At 34.9% G+C, this 22,096-nt stretch overlaps 1 protein-coding gene across 10 annotated transcripts; it reads left to right on the top strand.

The window, feature by feature from the left end:
• Positions 1-13,751: 13,751 nt before the first annotated feature.
• LOC136348960 (E3 ubiquitin-protein ligase Siah1-like) lies at positions 13,752-21,091 on the top strand. Of its 10 annotated transcripts, none has more exons than XM_066300166.1 (6): positions 13,757-13,904; positions 13,958-14,166; positions 18,910-19,019; positions 19,826-20,004; positions 20,054-20,376; positions 20,496-21,091. In XM_066300166.1, the coding sequence occupies exons 3-6, from the start codon at positions 18,969-18,971 to the stop codon at positions 20,909-20,911; spliced, it is 969 nt and encodes a 322-aa protein (XP_066156263.1). In that variant the 5' UTR covers positions 13,757-13,904; positions 13,958-14,166; positions 18,910-18,968; the 3' UTR covers positions 20,912-21,091. The 10 variants fall into 10 exon arrangements, with proteins under 10 accessions (XP_066156281.1, XP_066156263.1, XP_066156316.1 ...); XM_066300219.1 differs by having other exon boundaries at positions 13,886-14,166; positions 20,543-20,636; positions 20,713-21,091; XM_066300238.1 differs by having other exon boundaries at positions 13,886-14,166; positions 20,562-20,636; positions 20,713-20,851.
• The last annotated feature ends 1,005 nt before the right edge of the window (positions 21,092-22,096 follow it).

The raw sequence follows: 22,096 nt of genomic DNA, 5'->3' as shown, positions 1-22,096 counted from the left end.
GCAGATGAGAGTGGTTTGTATTTCAAAAATTTACCAAACAAAACTATGACATTTAAAGGGAAAACGTGTGTAAGGAATAAAATGATAAAGGAAAGACTGACCATGTTGGTTTATGCCAATATGGCAGACGAAAAAAAGAAGCTTTTGGTGATCGGAAAAGCTTCCTGACCAAGAGCATTAAAAATATTCCACATAAAAGTTTGTCCGTGACATGGACTTTCAATAAAAAAACCTGAATGACTAGTTCTGTAGGGAATACCGGGCTTCTAGAGACTTTTATAAAAGGATGAAATTTCAAAAACGAAAAATTCTGCTCTTCCTAGACAATGCTGCTTCAGATCCCAGCGAACTGAATCGAATCAATATTAATATCATTTTTCTTTTCCTTAAAACAATATCTGTGTGTCACCCGATGCATCGGGTCATATCCTTTCAAAAATTGATGTTTCCTTAGCTTCACATCTTTGGAAATCGGTGAACGTTTCAGAAGATCTTTATTTCATTCAACACGCCTGGAATAGGGTAACTCTTAATACCATTAAAAACTGCTACGCCAAAGCAAAATTTTAAAAATCTGTTGAAGAAGGACTAAACATAGAAGACGGTGCAACACATAATTTGCCCTTAGCAATCCTAGCAGGGTTTCGGAGACAGTTGAATAAAAATGGTAAGTCTTCTAGAAGCCAATATGATGACTTTATTAATTTAGACCAAGGGTTCTCCACTAAGGAGACATTTAATGAAAATAAATAATGACGGAAATTGGACGTGATGTTAAAGAAAATTAATTTATGGAGGAAAGTGATGGATGATGCGGTAGAAGTCGAAGAAAGATCTTATCCTATAAATTTCAATAGTGATGCCTTAAAAGTTGTTGAAAATCTTAGATGTTCAAAAGAAAAATTTGTTGCGTTTGAACTTTAAAAAAAATATTGAGTCACATTTTCAAAACTGCATTTTTCAGGAAAAAAATAAAAAAATTAAGCAGCCAAACATATATATTTTTTTTAAATATGCTTGTTTTAAGCCTAAGTATGTAAGGTATGCATATGTACATACATAAGTGGTTTTATGGTGGTGCTTTTTTATTACTTAAATCTAGTTTTTCAAGTATGCATGTATGTATGTATGTGGGTATGTATATACTCTGTACTAGATATATAACTTGTTTAATACGTAACTTTTGTTATTATTCTGATCTGGTTTTTAAGGTACGTATGTCAAATTTAATTTTCAAAAAAATAAACGTATATACCTGGTTAGTTTCCTTTTACATATTTCTCATGTTTACAATAATTTTATAATTTGACTTTTCTCGTTATCGAACACAAAACTTTAAATCGTCGCCGTCCGATAATGGGAGATTTCACTGTATATGTTAATTTGTAAATTAAGTTAAACACATTTTTGCGTGCGGCATCATGGAAGTCCAAATTACTTGAAATTCGATAAAAATAGGTACAAGAAAGTATATCAAAAGATATTCCTTATGGCTGGTAAGTTCGGAATATTCAGTAACATACGAGGTGACTCATGATAAACGTTCGAGTTTCTACAACTTAAAAACGAATCATGTCGAAAGCTCCCTTCAAAACAGGTTCTATCGATCGCTCAAAAACTTATTCGCTACAGCTCAAATCCAGTGTACCGAATAAATTTTCCAATTCCAACCAAATATCTTTCGCCTTTCATTTATAACTAGAGTAACAAAGCCAGAAATTTTAATCAGAATAACGAAAGAAAACAATAATTTATTCCGGCGCAAAATCGTGGCTTATAGTCACGCCTTTAATATCAAGAATCTCGCAGATTGCTAAACTTTCGGAAGCTATTTTTATTGGGGAAACAGGCGACATAACTTTGTAGCGAACGGTGCCAAAGCTTAATAGATCTCTCGCACAAAAGCCAGAGACATAAATTCCTACTAAACATCCCGCAATTCGCTATCAGATTTATTTCGGTTTAGCAGGAAATATTCGATGCAAGTGTAGACGAGATTAATTAAATCGCTTCGTGCTTATGGCGGGGAGAAACTGCTAAACGCTCTTTGGTGGAAAGTAAGCTGCAAGCTTTCGGGAGATTATTCAAAGGGAACGAATACAGAACTCCTTAGGAGATTAATTTCCTTTAATAATTATTTCTTAACCACTTCCGCCACGATACAAAAATCAGTCACCATATTGTCAAGAGTTCGCTTCGGATTTTTCTTGACAATATAGCGAAGAGTGATGTTCTCCCTACATTTTCCATAAATCTCTTTTTTTCTCACATCTCTTTTGCTGCTTACAATTCATCCTCGCATAAATAAAACCAAAGTAAATTTGGATATGGCCCCCTGTCATCCTCAAATAAATTGTTTGATCCTACAGGCACATGTTATTTCAGCAGAAAGGGCACCATACCTAAAAGGACAATTTCGGAATGGCTTAATTCAAATTCCGTTTGGTTGGCACGCCCTAGAAATATACGCACAATGGAGGCAAATAGGAACTACATGTTCAGCACAATTTTCAAATGAAGCAAGGCTTTGTTTGGGGGTAAATTAAAAAAAGAGAACAAACCGGAATAATTTGATCGACATATGAGAACTGGAAAGCATTTTTACGGTGTGCGAGATGAAGAGAGTACTTTAAATTTCAGTGTTATTTGGAAATATTTCCAGGAATGTACTGGAAAAAGGTTGCAATTTCAGAGTAAGTAAGAAAAAGGTTATATAAAAAACAATTAGAGAGGAACATGGAAAGTAGGGCACGGCATTTGCTTTAAAAAGTTTCATATTTGTGTGAAATGAACAGGGATAACTATTTAAAAATGTCGAAGTTTTTGCTGAATTTAAGCAAGTATAGTCAAAAAGCGGTTTGCGGTCTTCTGAACCTACAGAAATAATTAACTTTAACTAATGCTTCATTTGGAGTCTTTATATCTCATTAACGGTTAGGAACAAGTAGGCATAGTACAGAACATACAGAAAATGATGTTGTTTACATGCAGGGTACCCATTTTACGAGCCCCACAATTAAGATCTCAGCTATCTTACGAGCTACGAAGTGGGCTAAATTAGGGCAAAGTTGCGCAATTTAAGGCTTAGTAAGTGTACGATTTCAAGTCGCCAGTAGTGGCGATATTTCTCTACATACATATCTAAACTAAAATTTTGTTTTTCAGGTTTTTGTTACCTTTCCAAAATGGCTAATAATGAGAAGGAACCGAAACATGTTTAATGGTCTTTTTGTAACACACAATAACGTTGGCAGTTTCTATTGATCAAGTTTTTTTTAAATAAAAAGTGCAACTATTGTTTTTCTTAGGGAATTCATATTTAATATTTGCATAATTGGGTCATTTTTTTCCAGAAGTACGTACGAAACTAGCTAAATAGCTGTATTATAAAAAATACAATTCCAGAGACATGGGAAAAAGAAATAACCTCTACCCCAAAAAAATAATTAGACAATATACAAACCCACAACAACTGAGCTATTCCATTATTCCCGATGCTAAGTAAAATCTTTTAATACATAATGAAAAACAAACTTCATGAAACATTCTTCTATTCTTTCACTCATTGTTTTTACGAACAACATACAAAGAAGTATATTTCCAAATGGTTTAATGTCCGGAACTTTATGAACATTAATGAGGCATTTGACAACATCTAGCACAGTGGTCTACTTTACAAATTATTTCAATTTTAAACACGAGAACACCTACTTTACATCATCAAAAACTTATTCCCAAACAGACAATTAAAAGTACGAATTGACGAAACTATTTCTGTCCCTACTTCTTCGGAACAAAAACTCCCTTGGGAACCACCGTTTTTTTTATAATGTTTATTACTATGACATATACTATATATATAACTATGGCTCAAAGAACAAAACATATAGGCGAAACAGCATATACAGGGTGTTTCCTAACTACGTGTAAAAAATTTAAAGGCGTAATCCTCGACTGATTTTGAGTAAAAAATGTCTAATAAACATATGTCCGCAAATGCCTTGTTTCCAAGATACAGGGTGTTGAAATGTGACAAGAAAAAGAGATTTTATTTCCAAAATGACTCAATTTGGGTGTTTGAATTTTAGAAAAGACAATTTTTTGGGGGAATGCTTTAATGATTAATTATAATAATTGTTGAAAATGACCACCATTACTTCATAAGAGATCCTGTATCACAAAGACGTTGAAAGAGGTTTTTAAAGGTTTGGTGGTTGGGAGCTTGGTGGTTTGGAAACCTTTCCATGTAAATGCGCCTCGCTGCCAAACACTTACCATCAGCAAGGCCGTAAACAAAAACCATATTGGCCATTTCTTGATTAGTGTAATTAGGAATTTGAAAAATTTTCAAAACTGAGGTATAATCTAATTTTTGGGACACAGAACTAAATTCTTTCACTTTAGAGAGTAAAACACCAAAATAACACTGACTATCTTGTTTATAGTAGTGGAAGTAGCAAAAAAAACTAACAATAAACAAGTTAGTAAATACCACCAAACCTTTAGAAACCTTTAAAACCTTTTTCAACGTCTTTCAGTCAACACCCTGTATCTTGGAAACAAGGCATTTGCGGACATATGTTTATTAGACATTTTTGACTCAAAATCAGTCGAGGATTACGCCTTTACATTTTTTACACGTAGTTAGGAAACACCCTGTATATTGTAATAGGCTGATGATACTGTCCTTATTGTACATGACAAAAAGACTGAAAAAGCGATAGAAATACATGATGTACTGACGGATAACCTATAACGTAGTTCCACAAATGGAAACTCACACTGAATACCACTAAGAACCATCTTCTATTGTTAAAATAAAGTCAACAATAAAAAAATTGGGGCACCCTAATTTTTTTTTTCGGTTATGTATTGGAAGTAATTAAATTTTTCAAACGAAACGGAAAGTTTCTCTGATATTTAATTAAAAAATTATACAAAATTGAAGTTTGAGTGGCTATAAAAATTTAAATTTTATTCAAAAAAAACGTTAACAATTTAACAAATTAGCAAAACAAATTCCTCCTTTCTTGTTGTTGAACACAAACAAAAAACAAAGAACAACAAGTAAGAAGGTTTATCCAAAGAAATCAAATAACCTCACGATGCGTTTAAAAGTAATACGTTTGCAACTTTTCCTGGAGAAAATAGAGCCAATAACATTTGATTCCAACGAGATGGTGCACCACCACATTACGCTATTACTGTGAGAGAATATCTTGATGAGATTTTCTCTAGGAGATGAATCGGTCCCTCACGAGATGTCTTCACTTTGGCGTAGTGGGAGGGCTTAAGAGCCTCTTATGGGGGCCTGCACTAAGAGAGGCACGAAGTGAACAAAAATGACTGAAAGTGATGGCGAAGTAAATTTACTTTATGAGGGACACTCGAAGTCCCAGGAGATGACGGGCGAGGTGCTGAAGCAGGCATTGCTGACTGTCGTGAATCAGTTACTGCAACGAACTCTTGACAGTGAGATAGAACCCATGGTCTCCCTCAAGGGCAACTTTATTGGGAAAAAAGAGACCTCCGACAAGGGGAGTGGCACTTATATATGGAGAAGCGGATTGTGGTCAGGACTCGGAAGGGCAGTATGTCAGATGAGTGGAGGAAGGAAGAAGAACTCGGAGCTTTTGGTAAGTGTAAAAATACCGAAAGAACGTCTCCCAGAGTGGGTACCGGAGGTGGAGGGGGGGGGGGCAGGAGGACATGAAGGAAGGTTCGCTCTCCTGTGGTATCGAAGGGCTTGCCTATCAGAAGTTTGTCGGAGACAACTTCCGGGGAGAACGGGGGTCTACATGGCATTCGGGGAGGATCTGGCCTCCAACACGCCGTACGGGGAGGCGGGGAAAGTAAAGTGGTTGGACGAATCCAGCGGAAATATCCAGGACCATTGGGTGGATCTATTGGAGGAGGCCAAGGACCGACTGGATGGGCTCGATCGATTCCTTAGGGAGTCGTATAGGTCCAAACAGAAGGTGGTGAATGCGATAGCGGGGATCGGGAGTATCCTCCGAGATATCGGGGTTGACAAGGTCACAAATCGGAAAACACTGTGACTGAGGCAGGAGAGCTTGATTCTTAGGAAGAAAATGACTCGGTTGGAAAAGAGCAGGAAAGCGGAAGACTCGTTCTTTGCAGCCTGCCAGGCCGAAACTGAAAATCCCACGCTATCCGGCTGTCATCAACGGGCCAAGAAAGATCTCCAGCCGGGTGTCTTTGGGAAGATTTCCAACTTCTCATGGCGCCAAAAGAAAAAATGAATGGGTAGAAAAAGCACACTGGACTGACCGCCAAGATCACCAGATCTCACACCCCTCGATTTTTTTAAGAGGTCGGTTAAAAGGTGCCGCTTACAAAAACAGATCATACAGTTTTGATTAATGACCTCGTAGATTTCAAAGAGGATAAGAATCAACAACAGAAGTATTGGCAAACTGTTAGTGGAACCCAATTTGAGCATTTCTTGTAGGAGTTTTAATTCTGATTGATCTAATGGTGAGTTACTTTATTTTATATCTAATAATTTTTTAAGCAAACTGTAGCTCCAATTTTAATTCTGAGTATATCATCGTATCTTTTAATGAATTAGCTTTCCCTTACGAAAGAAAAAGTTTGTTGTGGTAGGGAGGGAGCAGTGAAAATTTTGAACGTCAAAAATAATGTCTTTTTAAAATAAAATTATACGTGTTTAAGCATTTTTAGAAAATATCAAGCATATGAAAGCTACAAACGATTTGCGATACTTTATACAAGTGTCATATACAAACTTTGGTGTTTGACACACATATACAGGCCACATACTGTTAGGTACTTCTCAAATTCAATATAGGAGTTGGAATTATAATACTTGAAATTCTCATCAGTTTTATCAGAAACCCCACGAAGGTATAGAAAACTTCGTAAGTGATTTTCGCCATATGCCACCATTTTCCGACCCTTTAGACCATAAAGCAAATGGCAGGAGCTTTATTTACGTAGGCCTCGGAAAGCAACGATCTATCGGAACTAAAATTGAGGCAATAACTGTCGAAAGTTAGTCTCCTTTAGGCCGAGGTTATTCCAGTTTCGACGAACCTTATGGGTAATTAAAAGTTTCCAACTCTTAACAACACTAAATAGAAACGGGAAATCCCTCCAGGGAACAGAAGAATTTATTACCTACATTTTTAAAGTGCAAATAGTATCTTTTTTAGTTCGGAAACAGACCGCCATTAGACGCAATTCCTTCCATTTGCGCCCGCTTTTCACCCACCGAACGCCATTATTTTTTTGTCAAGTATTTTTCCATCTAAGGAGAAAAACATGATTGATGGAAGCTCCTTTTAGGCCATCGACATTTGGCTTATCCGCTATTCATCCAATCAAACTGTTGTTCCGCATAATCCCGTCAATGAAGGCGTCATTAGTGCTTTTAACCTTTGCAAATTAATATAATAAAAGTCAATTTTGGAAGGTTAATTATAATAAAAATCCTGGAATAATCTAATCGGCTGTCGCTCCGAATATCTAACTAGCTTTTCCTCTAAAATGATTTCACTGGCGTTTGATTAGACCCCACACATGCAAATGAGATTTACCTGTATAAGCGAGTTTACATTTCAAAGATAATTCAAGCGTGAATAAAAAGTTTTCCCAGAGTTTCTATAGAAAATTACTCCCTTTCCCCACCAATTTCACCCCTTTAAGATCCCCATCAAAGCCGGAAGAATGATTAGATTAAATGGCTATATTTAGCAGCAAATATCCCTCCATTTATGCGTATAAAATATTCAGAGAATAGGGCTAAAACCCATTATCTCTCCAGAGAATTCCTGGATATTATAAAATCTTATATCCAATCAAGGATTGATTCGGAAAACTACCACGAATGGGGTAACTTATACGCAATCCTGCATTTCAACTTTATTGGGTGTTTGTGCATTCCGCCTTTCTCCAGAGGACAATAAATCGGAAATGCATTCTGCCAGGCCCCTGGCTGCATGCACACTATTCTAATTGGCCGCATTTCAGAACTTTATAGCTTAAGGCGGACACGGACCAGAAACGATAAGGCAAAAATGGACGAAACTGTAACAAATTGATTTGTAAATTTTCAAAATTGGACCTCATGGAATACGTTCAAATGAATTTGTGTGAATGTTTGGAAATTTCCAAAATACAGGGTTGCACAATAATACGTCAAAATACAATATCTCGGTAAATATGAACTTTAGATAGGAATGTTTGCTATCCAAGTTTCTGTAATTATTTATTATATTGTTACTAAATTCATAATTATCAAGGGTTAGATATTTTAAAATCATTTTTAAATATACAGGGTTCCTCGTAGAAGTGTGGTAGTACCAAGTTATGTTTTTCAAACTGGAACGCCCTAATTTTTTTTGAGATTTCGAAATTTATCATCAAAATTTAAGGTAGTTTACGTGAAGAGTTTTATGTCAAAAATGTATCGTTTCCGAGTTATTCGGGAAAATTCGAAAATTTTGATAGCTGCAAGGCCTCACGCAAATCGATGCTGTACCTTCCAGCAAGTGCAAATGTCGGAATCGGTATTATGAGGCTTCAAGAGGATCTACTAAACTACGTTTTAACTTGTTTTAACTAACAAAAAACAATTCCATAACCCCCTAAATACGCTTCCGAAATTGCACAACTTTAAACCTCAATAATCTGCATATTTCGGATAAAATCACGCAAATTTCTAAAGTTGCGGATTTTTGTTAATATCGCCCTATTCCTAAACACAGTTGTTTCAAAGTTATCAGTAATTTCCCGACAATAATAATAATATTTGATGTTAAAATAGGCGTTTTCTGGCAAAACTTCAACTGTATTCTAATCAAAATGAAGGACAATTTGAGAATTTGATGTAAATACCTCATTTGCTCAAGAATAAAATTATAATTTTGATACTGAACGTCACCGGGCATCGCCTAATATTTGTTTATGATGACGTCACCAGCGGAATGTTTGAAACGTTTAGAAGTTCAAAAGGGACAATTTTTGGGAAGTCAGAAGCGGCTGTGTTTAGGGATAGGATAATGTTGATACAAATTTTGATTTCTGATTCTAAACACGATGCCATTGAAAAAATTGGAGTATTTCATTTGAGATACGCGAGTTATTAGAATTTGAACTCACACAACTTCGGAGGTTGCTATTTCGGGGGTTATCAAAATGTTTTTTTTATTATTAAAAACGTTAAAACGTAGCTTAGTAGGTTTTCTTGGAGACTCATAAGGCCGATTTTGACATTCGTTAATGTTACCACCGATTTCCGTGAAACATTGCATTTATCAAAATTTTCGAATTTTCCCGAATAACTCGGAAACGATACATTTTTGACATAAAATTCTTTATATAAACTCACCTTAAAATTTGACAATAAATCCAAAAATTATGCAAAAATTGGGGGGTTCCACTTTGAAAAACATAAATGGTACTGTCACATTTTTATGATGGACCCTGTATATTTGAAAATCATTTTAAAATACGTACCTTTTGGTGATAAAAAATTTTGAAATTAAACATTTCTTTCTAAAACTTATATTCACTGAGTTATCGCACTTTGACTAACCAATGAGCACTCTCATATACTGGATATTCGGTACAGATTTTTGAATAATACCTAAAGGAATTCATGAAAGCAATTTTTGCTGTAAATTTGGGGAAAAAATTATCCTTATGCAAGATAAATGCACTATTAGTAGGAAAACTGAACATGTTATTTAAAATGTCAAAAAATAAACCAAAGTGTTATCGTAATGAGTTTTCGTACTACGAATAACAACATTATTCCTCATAATATAAAATAACGCATAAAACTGGTTTGAGATGCATTTAAAATTCCATAAACAGTGAAATAAATTTAATATTTCCCTAATGTATGCACTTTATTTCTCTTTTAGTTTCAGCTATAAATTCATTTCGAAACACGTGAATTATCTTTTATGTACTAGAGATGCATTATTATTTTCCTTCATTCGTAACGAATTAAACGTTTTCCTCTGTATAGCGTGAACTGAAATTATATCATATTTCAAAAGTTGGGAAAAAATAATAAAGCAGACAATTATTTTTTATTGTTTTGAACTTTTAATTCGCCCTTCTGGAATAAAGTTGCGTAATTGCTGAATCAGGACGAATTTAATGTCACGGCCCAGAAACTCTCTCGGGAGTTATTAAATCTTTGCTTTTATTAAATCTGCTAATTTAAACGAGAATCATTGAGTTGGTAATCATTGGGGTACAAATCACTGAGGACTGCTGTGTTCTAATTCAACGTCCAACCAAAGGTATTTTGATAGAGTAAAATATAAAATATAACATGAAAAAGCTTGTTTAAAAAGCAGCATAATATATAACGAAACATTTTTTTTTATTTCTATGAAAAAATAATTTTAGCGTCCCAAACATAAATAAAATAGAATGTCCAAGTTTTAAAATCGTGGCCTCATGTAGGCTCAAATTACCCGATAACCAATAAAGGCAACCACAAAAATTATAAAAACTGGGGAAAATCCTGGGAATTTTAATTCATTTGCCAAGTGTTCTTTACCTAATGGCTCGGTCCAAAATTCTCCTTTCCAGAGGTTGAACCAGCATTCGGGATATCTTGCTTTTCCAACGTAAAGCTTCAAAGATCGAGCGAAAGAGTGAGAACTTTTATCAATACATATGTCCCACAAAAACTAAGAGAGGTGGGTATACGAACTTTTATATGTAAATGAATTCTAATTAGGATCAATTTCAAATAATCGCCTAATGTGCAGGGTGGTCCGTATAAAAGAAAAGAGTTTTAACATCTCAAAAATAACGATAAGAGTGTTGTAAAATTTTACCGATAAAAAAGATGTGTCCTCGGAGAGGTCAACTGACTATTGCAAAAGGTAAAAAAATTTAATTAAAATGATCATTTTTCAAGGTGTAGCCTTATTTAGATAAAGACTAACTGCTAACATAATTTCACTTTTATGAAATCAGGTATGTCTTGTAAATTTTTAAAAAACCTATTTTCTTGTATAGAAACGAGTCTTCTGTGTCAAATACGACATAATGTTATTAAGAAACGTTGTTTAAAATCGAAACCTAAACTCATACACGAAATTTGAAAGTCTTCGACCAACTTTTATTTCTCACATTTTGTTGTATTTTCCAAATTAAAAAAATATTTTTACCATTTTTATTTTATTAAAATGATGAACTCTTTTCATTAGATAAACTAAAAAACGCATAATCTCATATTAAACTTTTTTTGGCTAAATGATTTATTTGATGAAAAAAGGTTTGGAAAAATGAGCTGGATAGCGTAGCCATCCAAATCCCCAAATCTTTCCATTGGATAGTGGGTTTTAGTAGGTAGGCGTCCTTAAAGGCGATGAATCCCACATAACCCGGTCGCCAAATAACAAACTGGGCACCTTTGAAGGTTTCTTCCTCTATAAAAAAAAATCTTATGATAAAGGATTTTTTGTTTGGACAACAAAGAAACTAATGGTTTGTGAAGCACTTACAGCAAATGATAGAGAAATATTAAAAAACAAGATAACATAGACACTTCGATTTATTCCTAAAGAATACGTACAAGCAACTTTTGAAAAATTCATATACCGTATTAAAAAATATGCAAAATAAAAAGAAGATTTAGTGGAGGTTTAAGTTTAATATGAGATTATAGGCACGTTTTTTAATTCATTTAATGATAATAGTTTACAATTTTAATAAAATCAAAACTGGTGAAAATATATTTTTTTTTAATTTGGGAAATACAACAAAATGTAAGAAATAATAGCTAGCCCAGGAATTTCAAATTTGGTGTAGGTTCCGATTCTAAACAACGTTTTTTAATAATATTACGTCGTATTTGACACAGAAAAGACCCTTTACTGTTGGGTTGTTCGATAATTAATGTCGTTTTTTTTCTCATAAATGGCTTAATTTATACATATCGTGTAATAGTGATCTCGTCGCTCATATTATTATATGCCATTTTAAAGGTTACGTTTTAGACTTTTTTCGATCGAAAATTGAACATGATTAGTAAACAAGAAATTGTTTAAAATTTAAGTTGAAGATGGACGATCAAAATGAGCATTAGCGACACATTTTATTATTTTACTTTTTAAAGGGCAAAAATGCAGTACAAGCTCAGAAGAAATTGTGTGAAGTTTACGTGAACGCCAGTGCCAGCGTTGGTTTTCTGGCTTCCGTTCCGGAAATTTTAATGTCCAAGATGCACTACACACTGGACGCCCAATCACTATTGATAACGATAAAATAAAGGCCTTAATCGAAACTAATCGGCGTATGACAACTCGAGAGATAGCAGAAAAGTTGAACATATCGAATTTAACCGTTTCTCTGCATTTAAAAAAGCTCGGGTACGTTAGCAAATTGGATGTTTGGGTTCCTCACGAATTGAAGGAAATTCACCTCACCCAACGCATTAACATATGCGATTCTTTGCTGAATCGTAACGAAAACGACCCACTTCTAAAAAGAGTCATAACGGGTGATGAAAAATGGATTGTCTACGATAACGTAGTCCGAAAACGATCATGGACCTAACAAGATGAACCTGCGCAATCGACGTCCAAAGCCAATATTCATCAAAAGAAGATTTTGCTATCTGTGTGGTGGGACTACGAGGGTATTCTTTATTTTGAACTGCTTCCGAGAAACCAAACTATTGATTCGAATGTCTAGTGTCGTTAGCTATCGAAATTGAACGAAGAAATCAAAAGAAAACGTCCTGAACTCGCCAATCGCAAAGGGGTACTGTTCCATCACGATAACGCTAGACCCCATACGTCTTTAATAACGCGTCAAAAATTATTGGAACTAAATTGGGAACCGATACCTCAACCACCATATAGCCCTGACTTGGCGCCATCAGATTATTATTTGTTTCCTTCTCTTCAAAATCATTTGAATGGTAAAAATTTCGATTCTGATCGAGCCGTTAAAAATGAGTTAAATCAATTTTTTACTTCTAAAAATCGAGGCTTTTTCGAACGCGGAATTTTCCAACTTGCCGAAAGATGGCCAAAGGTCATCCACCAAGATGGCCACTACATCATTGATTAATATTTATTATTAATATATGTATATTCACTTTGAAAAAACATAAAAAATACGACATGAATTATCGAACAACCCAATATACAAGAAAACAAGTTTTTTGAAAATTTCCAAGACGTATCTGACTTTCAAAAAATGAAATTACATTAGAAGTCAGCTTTTAACCAAGCAGGGCTGAATCCCAAAAAAGGGAAAATAATTTTTTTTTTTTTTACCTTTTATGAGAGTCGGTTAACCTATTAGGCGACACGATATGCCGATCTGGATGAGAGAGGTACCTATCCAGTTTTCAAACGTATTAAATCTGACTCTACCATTGACCCAATTGAAACAAAGGTCGTTGTTTTGCATCTCGCCCTGTTCCGTCAATAATTTAGCAGCTCCAGTGGTATTTCCACGAGGATTTTTGCGCCGTTTAATCCACCTATACTCGGATTTCCGTTCTTTTTCAAAATTAATCTATTTAAAGTAGGTTAGGAAAAACTCACAAATAACTATCGTAATCGATTTCCAGGTTTTATTATCCCGTGACAAATTGACGTTGATCGTTTTGTGCCAACTCCAATAACTTACTTTATTCCACGGAGCTGAGGAACAATTTTCTACTCATCATAAATTCCATTTCGGAGCGTTTCATATAAATGTAGAGAAACGAAATCCATTTTTTAGTCTGATTTAGAATTATTCTATCTCTGGTTAATACTGCGTGAATAATAAATACGTGTGCATTTGACTAACCAAGCAATCCGGGGAAGTAAAATATGGTTCGTTTTGGGAAAACGTTGGTTCTTTTGGGTATGAAATAAGCTATTCTTACGCAAGTAATATTTAGTTCACATGTGGAAGTTTGTATTATTAAAAAAAATATTTGAAGCTGATAAATGGACCGATAATCAAATCCGATAAATAAACATCAAAATAGGCCCAGACGTTTTTCACTGCAAAAACTTCCGTTCGTGGTACTAAAATTGGCATATAGCACGTATAGTGTGAAGCAGAATAGTGCCGTATATGTATACAGACTTCTATGTAGTGATTGTTTCAATGCCACTGAAACCTTGTGATATTATTGTTTATACATAGGTAAGAAGTGTTTAATTAAGATGCTCGACCCTTGCAGGGCTGACTAAATATGTGGTGATGCATTGACGGAATTAAAACCGTCTTATATGGAGTAGTAAAATCTTTACGAACCGATTTTCAATACCTATTAAAGCTGAATAATCGACCCTTTAGACCAGGCCCTGCCAATTACGAAGGCGATAAACCTTCCATCGGTGTTAACGAGATTTTGTACTTCCTCGGTAAATTTAATTTTCCAATAGCTCTCAAACGTTTTCATTTCAATTATTGTAGGAGACACAAACATCCCTATTTCTCCCAAAGCCTCCAGGCTGAGTGTTGAATAACAGAAAACCCATTACTCACTCAAATTGGCAATAATAAGCTTTCATAAAACCTCTTTTTTTATATCGCTGACAATTTGCATTATGCGGGCGCCGTCGCGGGATTTGTTTAACTGATTCAAAATTGTATTTTCGTGAATTAATTCCGGTAAAACAATAAAGTAAAATTAATCCTAAGGGGATGATCCGCGGTTCCGAAGTGACGTAAACACAAAGCGGGGAAAAAGAAAAATCGCTGGAATTTATGCTGATGGTAAATTGAAGCATAAAACTGTTGCAGCTGCGCTAATCCGGTTTTTGGGATGAATTTCATCGTAATTTCATGCCATTTCGGAGCTAAACTAAAATTACTTCAAAAGCGATAACCGATAAGAAGAAATAAAGATAGCTATGGGATAGTGTGCTTGGCAGATACATAACAATTTATAATACACAACGGGACAAATGGAAAATAGACTGTCCAAGATTTAAAAAGACACATGCATAGTAGAAAGATATGGTTCTAAGGATTTTTCTGTGATCCCTTTTTACGGTGTAGGTAGAGGTTTCGTTATGCCCCCGAATTAGCAATGCGGTTCCAGTAATTTTATTACGAATGCTAGACACCGCCTTTTGAATTACGCGACAAAGGGCCGGCTATATCAAGGCGCAACGGAACTTTTAAATATGCTTTTAGACAGTGCAGGGAAATATCCAGGGTTCAGTTAACTGGCTGGAAACATCAAGGGACAAATCAATGCGTCATTACGAGACTTAAAAAAATTTAACTACACGGACGAAATAAATTACTGAACTTAAATACCGGTGGGAATAAACTTACTATTAACATGCAGAATGCAATTAAAACAGACGAAGAGAAGAGCGTTTTACAAAATGGCAACTATGAGTCTGATAAGTAAGAACGGAATATGAAAACAGTCACTGTTGAAAATGTAATATTATTAGGACAGGACAGCGCGAAGATCAGAGTCACGGAGATGTACGGACGGATAACGGATGGGATGCCGGGTTTTCTGAGGGACTTATCTGATTTATGCACGAGGTTTTCACACCACTTAAATCTAAATCTGTAATGATAGCTAGAGATTTAACAGACAGAAATGTCACTGAACTTCTATTATTGTATACATACATATGATTGCATGTAGACGAATTTACCGGGATGATCGCTCACTCTGTGTCACAGCTGAATAATATTTTTGCTGACATAGATGCTAATAAAATGAATTCATATTATCGTTACTTTTGGTAACTGTGATCAGTGCAGTACTACAGAAACCGACGTACAGAGACCTTTAAACAATGTCCCTTTAATAAAATTTCGCACTAAAAACGTTTGATTTGTTAAAAAAAGTAATTATCCACAGAATCGCGGTTACCAGGTCTGTAAATATGAATCCGGAATTTGCCTCCAAATATCCCTAGTGGTCAATATACGTAATATTATCATGTTATTAGCGTACTATATCTCTTATTTACATCTGAGAATGATTTTCAAATCATAACAATACAGGTTCAATACTGCAGTACAGTTTGCAATAGCTTTGAGTATGTCGAATTTTGTGCCTACAAATGACGATTTGCCGACAGCATTGATTTTCTGCTACCACTTGAAAAAAACGGCTGCAGATTCACATCGCATGCTTGTTGAAGCTTACGGTGAACATGCCCTTGGAAAATCACAGTGCTACGAGTGATTTAAAAAATTCAAAAGTGGCAATTTTGACGTCATTAACGAAGAGCGTGGAAAACCACCGAAAAAGTTTGAAGACGGCGAGTTGCAAGCTTTTGTTAGATGAGGACGATACTCAAACGCAACAACAATTAGCGAACCAATTAAATGTGACACGAGAAGCCATTTCCATTCGTTTGAAAGCTATGGGAAAAATTCAGAAGATAGGAAAATGGGTTCCACATGAACTCAATGAAAGACAGCAAGAAAATCGAAAAACCACTTGCCAATTGTTGCTTACCAGGTATAACAGAAAGTCATTTCTTCATCGAATTGTGACTGGTGGCGAAAAATGGATCTATTTTGAGAATCCCAAACGTAAAAAATCATGGGTAACTCCAGGCGAACCATCAGCATCGTCAGCAAGGCCAAATCGATATGGACGGAAAACAATGCTCTGTGTTTGGTGGGATCAAAAAGGCGTAATTTATTGTGAGCTACTAAAACCTGGAGAAACAGTTAATACTGAACGTTACCGACAACAAATGATGGACTTGCATGGAGCTTTGAGTGAAAGACGACCAGAATGTCAAGAACGGCAACACAAGATGATGTTGCTTCATGATATTGCACCATCACACACTGCAAAACTGATGAAGGAAACGATTGGGACGTTTCATTGGCAAGTACTATCGCAAGCGGCTTATTCACCCGACTTAGCACCATCCGATTATCACTTATTTGCATCGATGGGACACGCTCTTGCAGAACGGCACTTCACCTCTTACGAAACAGTTCAAAAATGGCTCGATGAACGGGTTTGCCTCAAAAGAACAACAGTTCTTTTGGGCGTGGCATCCACAAATTGCCAGAGAGATGGGAAATATTTCGAATAAAATATTTTTTATAATTATTGCGCAGTTAAGTTGTACTTTTTATTAAAAGATTCCGGTTTCATATTTACAGACCTGGTCAATGTCTCGCCTGAAAATGATATTTTAACATGTTTAAATTATTTCGTGATATACAGAGTATCTCTAAAAAGTTTGTACAAAATTTTACCATAGATTTCTACGGCGAAAACATAACGATTTAACTCAATTTTCCTTAATCTAAAAGTGGACGATTTTCAAAATACAGGACGTTAAAGGGAAGATTAAAAAAAGGAAACAAATGTATTACTTTGTTTGTATTTCTACTCTCTGAACAAAATGTTGCATTGAGGGTTTTTTCGGAGCGACAAATTAGAATCCGTTTACATTTTCGATGTACGTTGTAGTGGACGCTGTCAACGGTAGGTGAACTGTGTTTAAAGGAACATAATTGTTTTATCACCCGATATAAAATTTATTTGTGACTAAATTTATGTTTTTCTACATTTTCTATAAAAAAAAAGGTATCCCAGTACAAGTCCCTACGGACATTTCATCATGGGATAATTGAAATTTAAAATTTTCTGCGTGTCTTGAAAATTAACTTGGTTGCTTACTTTGAAGGTTTTCCAGTTAAAAAGTGCAGGGTGAGGGATCAACAATCAAATTGGAGCAACAGCGAAATAATTACGAATCATTCTTCTTATATCAGGGATATTTACTCATGGTCTAAATGTACTCATTATCCCCGACATTATCAACATTCAGATCCATGGGTAATAACAAAGTAAGCTTTTGAAATAATTAAACAAAAATAGCTTGCCTCGCCTCAAATTTATTCGCTCTCCTAAATAGACGAGATACTCGCAATATCCCGATTTGTACAAATAAATACACACATTCCTACCCTCTATCTCGAGCTAACTGATTCTAGTGAGGTTTTCCCACAATCATGAAAGTACTTAATAGATTTCCTTTCAGCCTGTTTGGACCTTTGAAATCCTTCTTCTTTATTTACCAACCAATTGAATTAACAAATGAACATGCACAATTTACTCACGTGGTAATAAATGATTTAGAAAAAATAATTTTCACTCATCACAAGTCCTGTTTCTTAGTATCTCACCTCGGACTGATTATTACTCGACTAACATACTTATTTAACTATACTTATTGTGTAAACTAATGTCTTTGAAAATGAAAGTGGCTAGAAAATATCTATTACAACATGCATGAGGCTTTCTTACATATTAAAATTTTAATTTTTTAAATAATTTGAAAACTTTGTTATGATTTGTAGGTATATCTAAATTAAACTTGTAGCAACTGATCTAAGTATCACATAAGATACACAGGGTCCCATTTGAAAATGTAGACATTTAGTATCTTAAATAAGTAGTGTCCCAAAAACTTTGAAGACACGACTTCATAGAGACTCAAATTATTGGAAGACCGATAGGGATATGTACAGGAAAGTACTGAGAAATTGTTCCTTATGATACATGGATTTATCGTATTCAATATTAAACAGAGTGTCCTATTGAAAAAATAGTGTCCAGCCTGCAACGAAATCATGCCAAAAATCCCGTTTAGGAAACATTGAAAACATATTCTAGTTAATCGTCTTATTGCGTGAAAATGAAAAGAAACTCATATAAGGATTTCTATAGGTAAATTAACCATAAGCATTAACAAACTCAAGAAAGCTTATAATTTACATTGAATTCAGCAAGAAAAAGGTACTTTTTAGTGACCCAAATGAGGTGAAAATAATTCTTCAATTCCACTGCATTTGATCTGTAGTTTATTGATTAAATCAATTAAACGAAAAGTGTCGTAAAAGAAGTAGTACATTTAATAAAAAATGTGATTTCAGAGATTGTACCTAAAGCCCTGTTTGTGTGAAATCAACATTCCAAAAGGAAATCCTTTAAAATGGCAATCAATATGAACACTTTCGATGTAAGGCGGCTAATTCCTCCAAAAGTAAGTACTTTACCTTATGTTAGTATTAAACACGACAGCGAGCTCCCCGAAATGTTGGACCTACTGGAGAGTAATCAATTGTTTCAGAATCTTTACCATGAATTAGTTCTTTAGATATTATGAGAAAACTTTAAGTAAATCACGAAATAACACTTTTCGGTATAACTTTTCCCTTCCAAAATGATACCAAAGTGATGATCACGCTCACGTTCGTGTTTTTTCCAGCTGCGTTAAAAATTTTGTCAGAACCTAATTTTTTAATATAAGATCTAAAATTGCTTCTATTTTCTGAATATAGTTGAAATTCCACAATAGTACACAAATATTTCAAATTTTCCAAATCCCCGATGAGAAGAAAACATTTCTGAATATCCGGTTTCGTCAAGCAAATACAGAAACTAATTTTTTCTTTCCGTTTGTCGGGAAGAACCCACCACACGTAATTTGGGGTTTATGGACCGGTGGAATTGCACACTATGCTCAGTTAAAACTAACTAGGAGTAATATTGGCCCTTTACTCAAGGTTCGGACGAATACTTTAACAGACAGATTTGTCGCTGAAACGTGAAATAAACTCGAGGAAAACATTATTATGAAAACGGAAATTAGCGTTATCTCTCTAATTGGCTTATTTAAAACATAACATCTCGAAAACAGTAAAAGCTACTGAAAGAACATTAAAACACTACATAGAGAAGTACAAAAGATGCCTCATTATGCCACAAAAACGGATTTAACTGATTTCTTATTTTTACCCATTTATGAGATGGCAACATTGGAAACTTTCAATTTTCCAATTTTTCCAGGTAGCTTATCCTTTAACAGAAAATGACAGCAGACTGGAAAGACACATATCAAAAGAATTCGAGTGTCCCGTATGTTTCAACTACATAATCCCCCCAATAATGATGTGTATCAACAGCCACGTAATTTGTTTCGATTGCTGGAGAAGGTGTATAAGTTGTCCGACTTGCCGGTACACCCTGTACGCAAATACAAAAAATACTTTAAATACTAACTTTTTTTAATATTAGAGTCAAAAAATCGATAACAAGAGCTTGGGCCCTGGAAAGAATCCACTCCCTTATAGCCTTTCCCTGCAAATGGGAGGGGTGCCCCTATATTGCCAGCGGCCCTGGTAGAATTTTGCACGTAAATGCGTGTAGGTTTTACCCCACAACCTGTCCATTGGGGAACAGCTATGAGTGTTCCTGGAAGGGTATAATAGGGTCCCTTCCAGAGCATTTACTACAGCGGCACCAAAAGAACGTTTTCTTAAAGTCAGGCATCACTTTAAGAGCTGCGTCCTTTACTTGCAGTGAAAAGCAGGAATATACTATGGTTTTCATTGTAAATGGTGAGTATAATGGAATGGATTCTTAACTGGCAGGTCGTGCGATCTTTCCACGAGGTACTTTCCAATTCTGATTGCTCATGTCCGCTAAGCTTCATTTGTAATTTCACTGGATCCGCCAGTTAAAACCAAATTTGTGTGTATTTATGTTAGTGCTCACATATGGAAGTGTATGACTTGTCCTTTAGAGAACATCTTCAAATTCTACTGGAGCTACAACCTACAAATCTCGACAAAAGTCAAATTCGGAATGATGTTCATTGGTAATGGAAACCGAATTCTTTCGCACACATTCACTGTAATTTTCGCCAAGCAGTTTCCAATATCACAAAATTGCAGGAAGTTGAAAGTGATGAAATCTCGAGTGAAAAGGTCGGAGTTTGAGCCTTTTGATGCGCCACAAAATTCTGCGGGAAGTCCCAGTTTCGACGTTGAATATGAGGAATTGGTGAGTTTTTGCCAAGGGAACCATTTGGACTATCAAGTTATCATTGAGGCTAGTTCCTTCGAACATACCACTAGTTGTAACGTTATCTAACGCATTTCTGATGTGTCTGTGACTTTTAGGTACTATTTAGAATACCTATACAATGTTTTAAGAGTAATTTTTTACTTGTGTATAAGTAATGTTTTAATCTAGATATTAAGATTCAAAAAGCTTTGTTGTTTTAATAGAGAGTTTCGTGACATTTTTGTGTAATATAAAGATGACTTTGAATGATGATTTTTCCGTTATTATCTACTCTAAGGGGTTGTCTCCACTATCTCCATGCTGTCTTGAGAAAATACAAAGGCTCAATTTTAACACCGAAGGCTTTGTCTGAGATCCAAGACTTTTCTAATAATTATACCGTTAAAAGATAATATGAAAAATAAATTTTCTGAAATTGTATTAAAGGTTTGAGCCATCAAATTTTGACAATTCATTAGCAACAATACTCTATAATATACGTTTTACATACTACTTGATACGGACATTCCAACTCTTTATATCTTATAGAAAAGTTCGACATATGCAGTATGAAAGTTTACGTAGATGAAATAACTTTCTTAGTTTGTGCAAAGCAAAACTTCTGAACATGTAACACCTCATAAAACTTTTTAATCAAGTTCTTTACAGATGTAAGACGAATGTAAACTTTTATTGCTGCCACCCACAAGGGCCTGATATCTGTTGGAAGAGCACAATTTGCTCTATAAATTGTCACGTTCTTGTTTTAACCTGAAAATGATCAATAACGCGTTTAAAGTGGTGATATATAAATTATAGCAATTCTTAAAAAAGCTTTTTGGTTTATAGAATTACACAAAACTTCCTCTGCAGCCTGTATCATTTTCAGGGAATAGTAGTAATACGAAGGGCGAACAACTGTGATTGGGCTCTTAGGTGCTCCTCTTGTTCCCCAGTCCACCTTTTCAAGTATTAATTGTGAAATATTCATTTTTACTCAACTTTAACACAAAAAGTCCGACGAAATTTGACTTGACATCATATCTCGATTTTACCCTTACCTTTTAAAGGTTTTTCTTTTTTAGTATCGAGCAACCCATTTGTTAAATTGTTATTCGTTTATACGTTAAATACGTAATAATAATAAAAAATAATAAGACAAATTGTACGCATTAAATGAAATATTTGGTGACACCTGTGGTTCCGAACAAAAATATCCCGAAGAACTCTACAAAAAGGAAAACGACAATATTGGGTTCATCCATCCATTTG

Source organism: Euwallacea fornicatus, chromosome 2 (assembly GCF_040115645.1).
Source record: "Euwallacea fornicatus isolate EFF26 chromosome 2, ASM4011564v1, whole genome shotgun sequence".
In the NCBI taxonomy this organism is placed as follows: Eukaryota; Metazoa; Arthropoda; class Insecta; order Coleoptera; family Curculionidae; genus Euwallacea; species Euwallacea fornicatus.
This window is presented reverse-complemented; position numbering and strand designations above follow the sequence as displayed.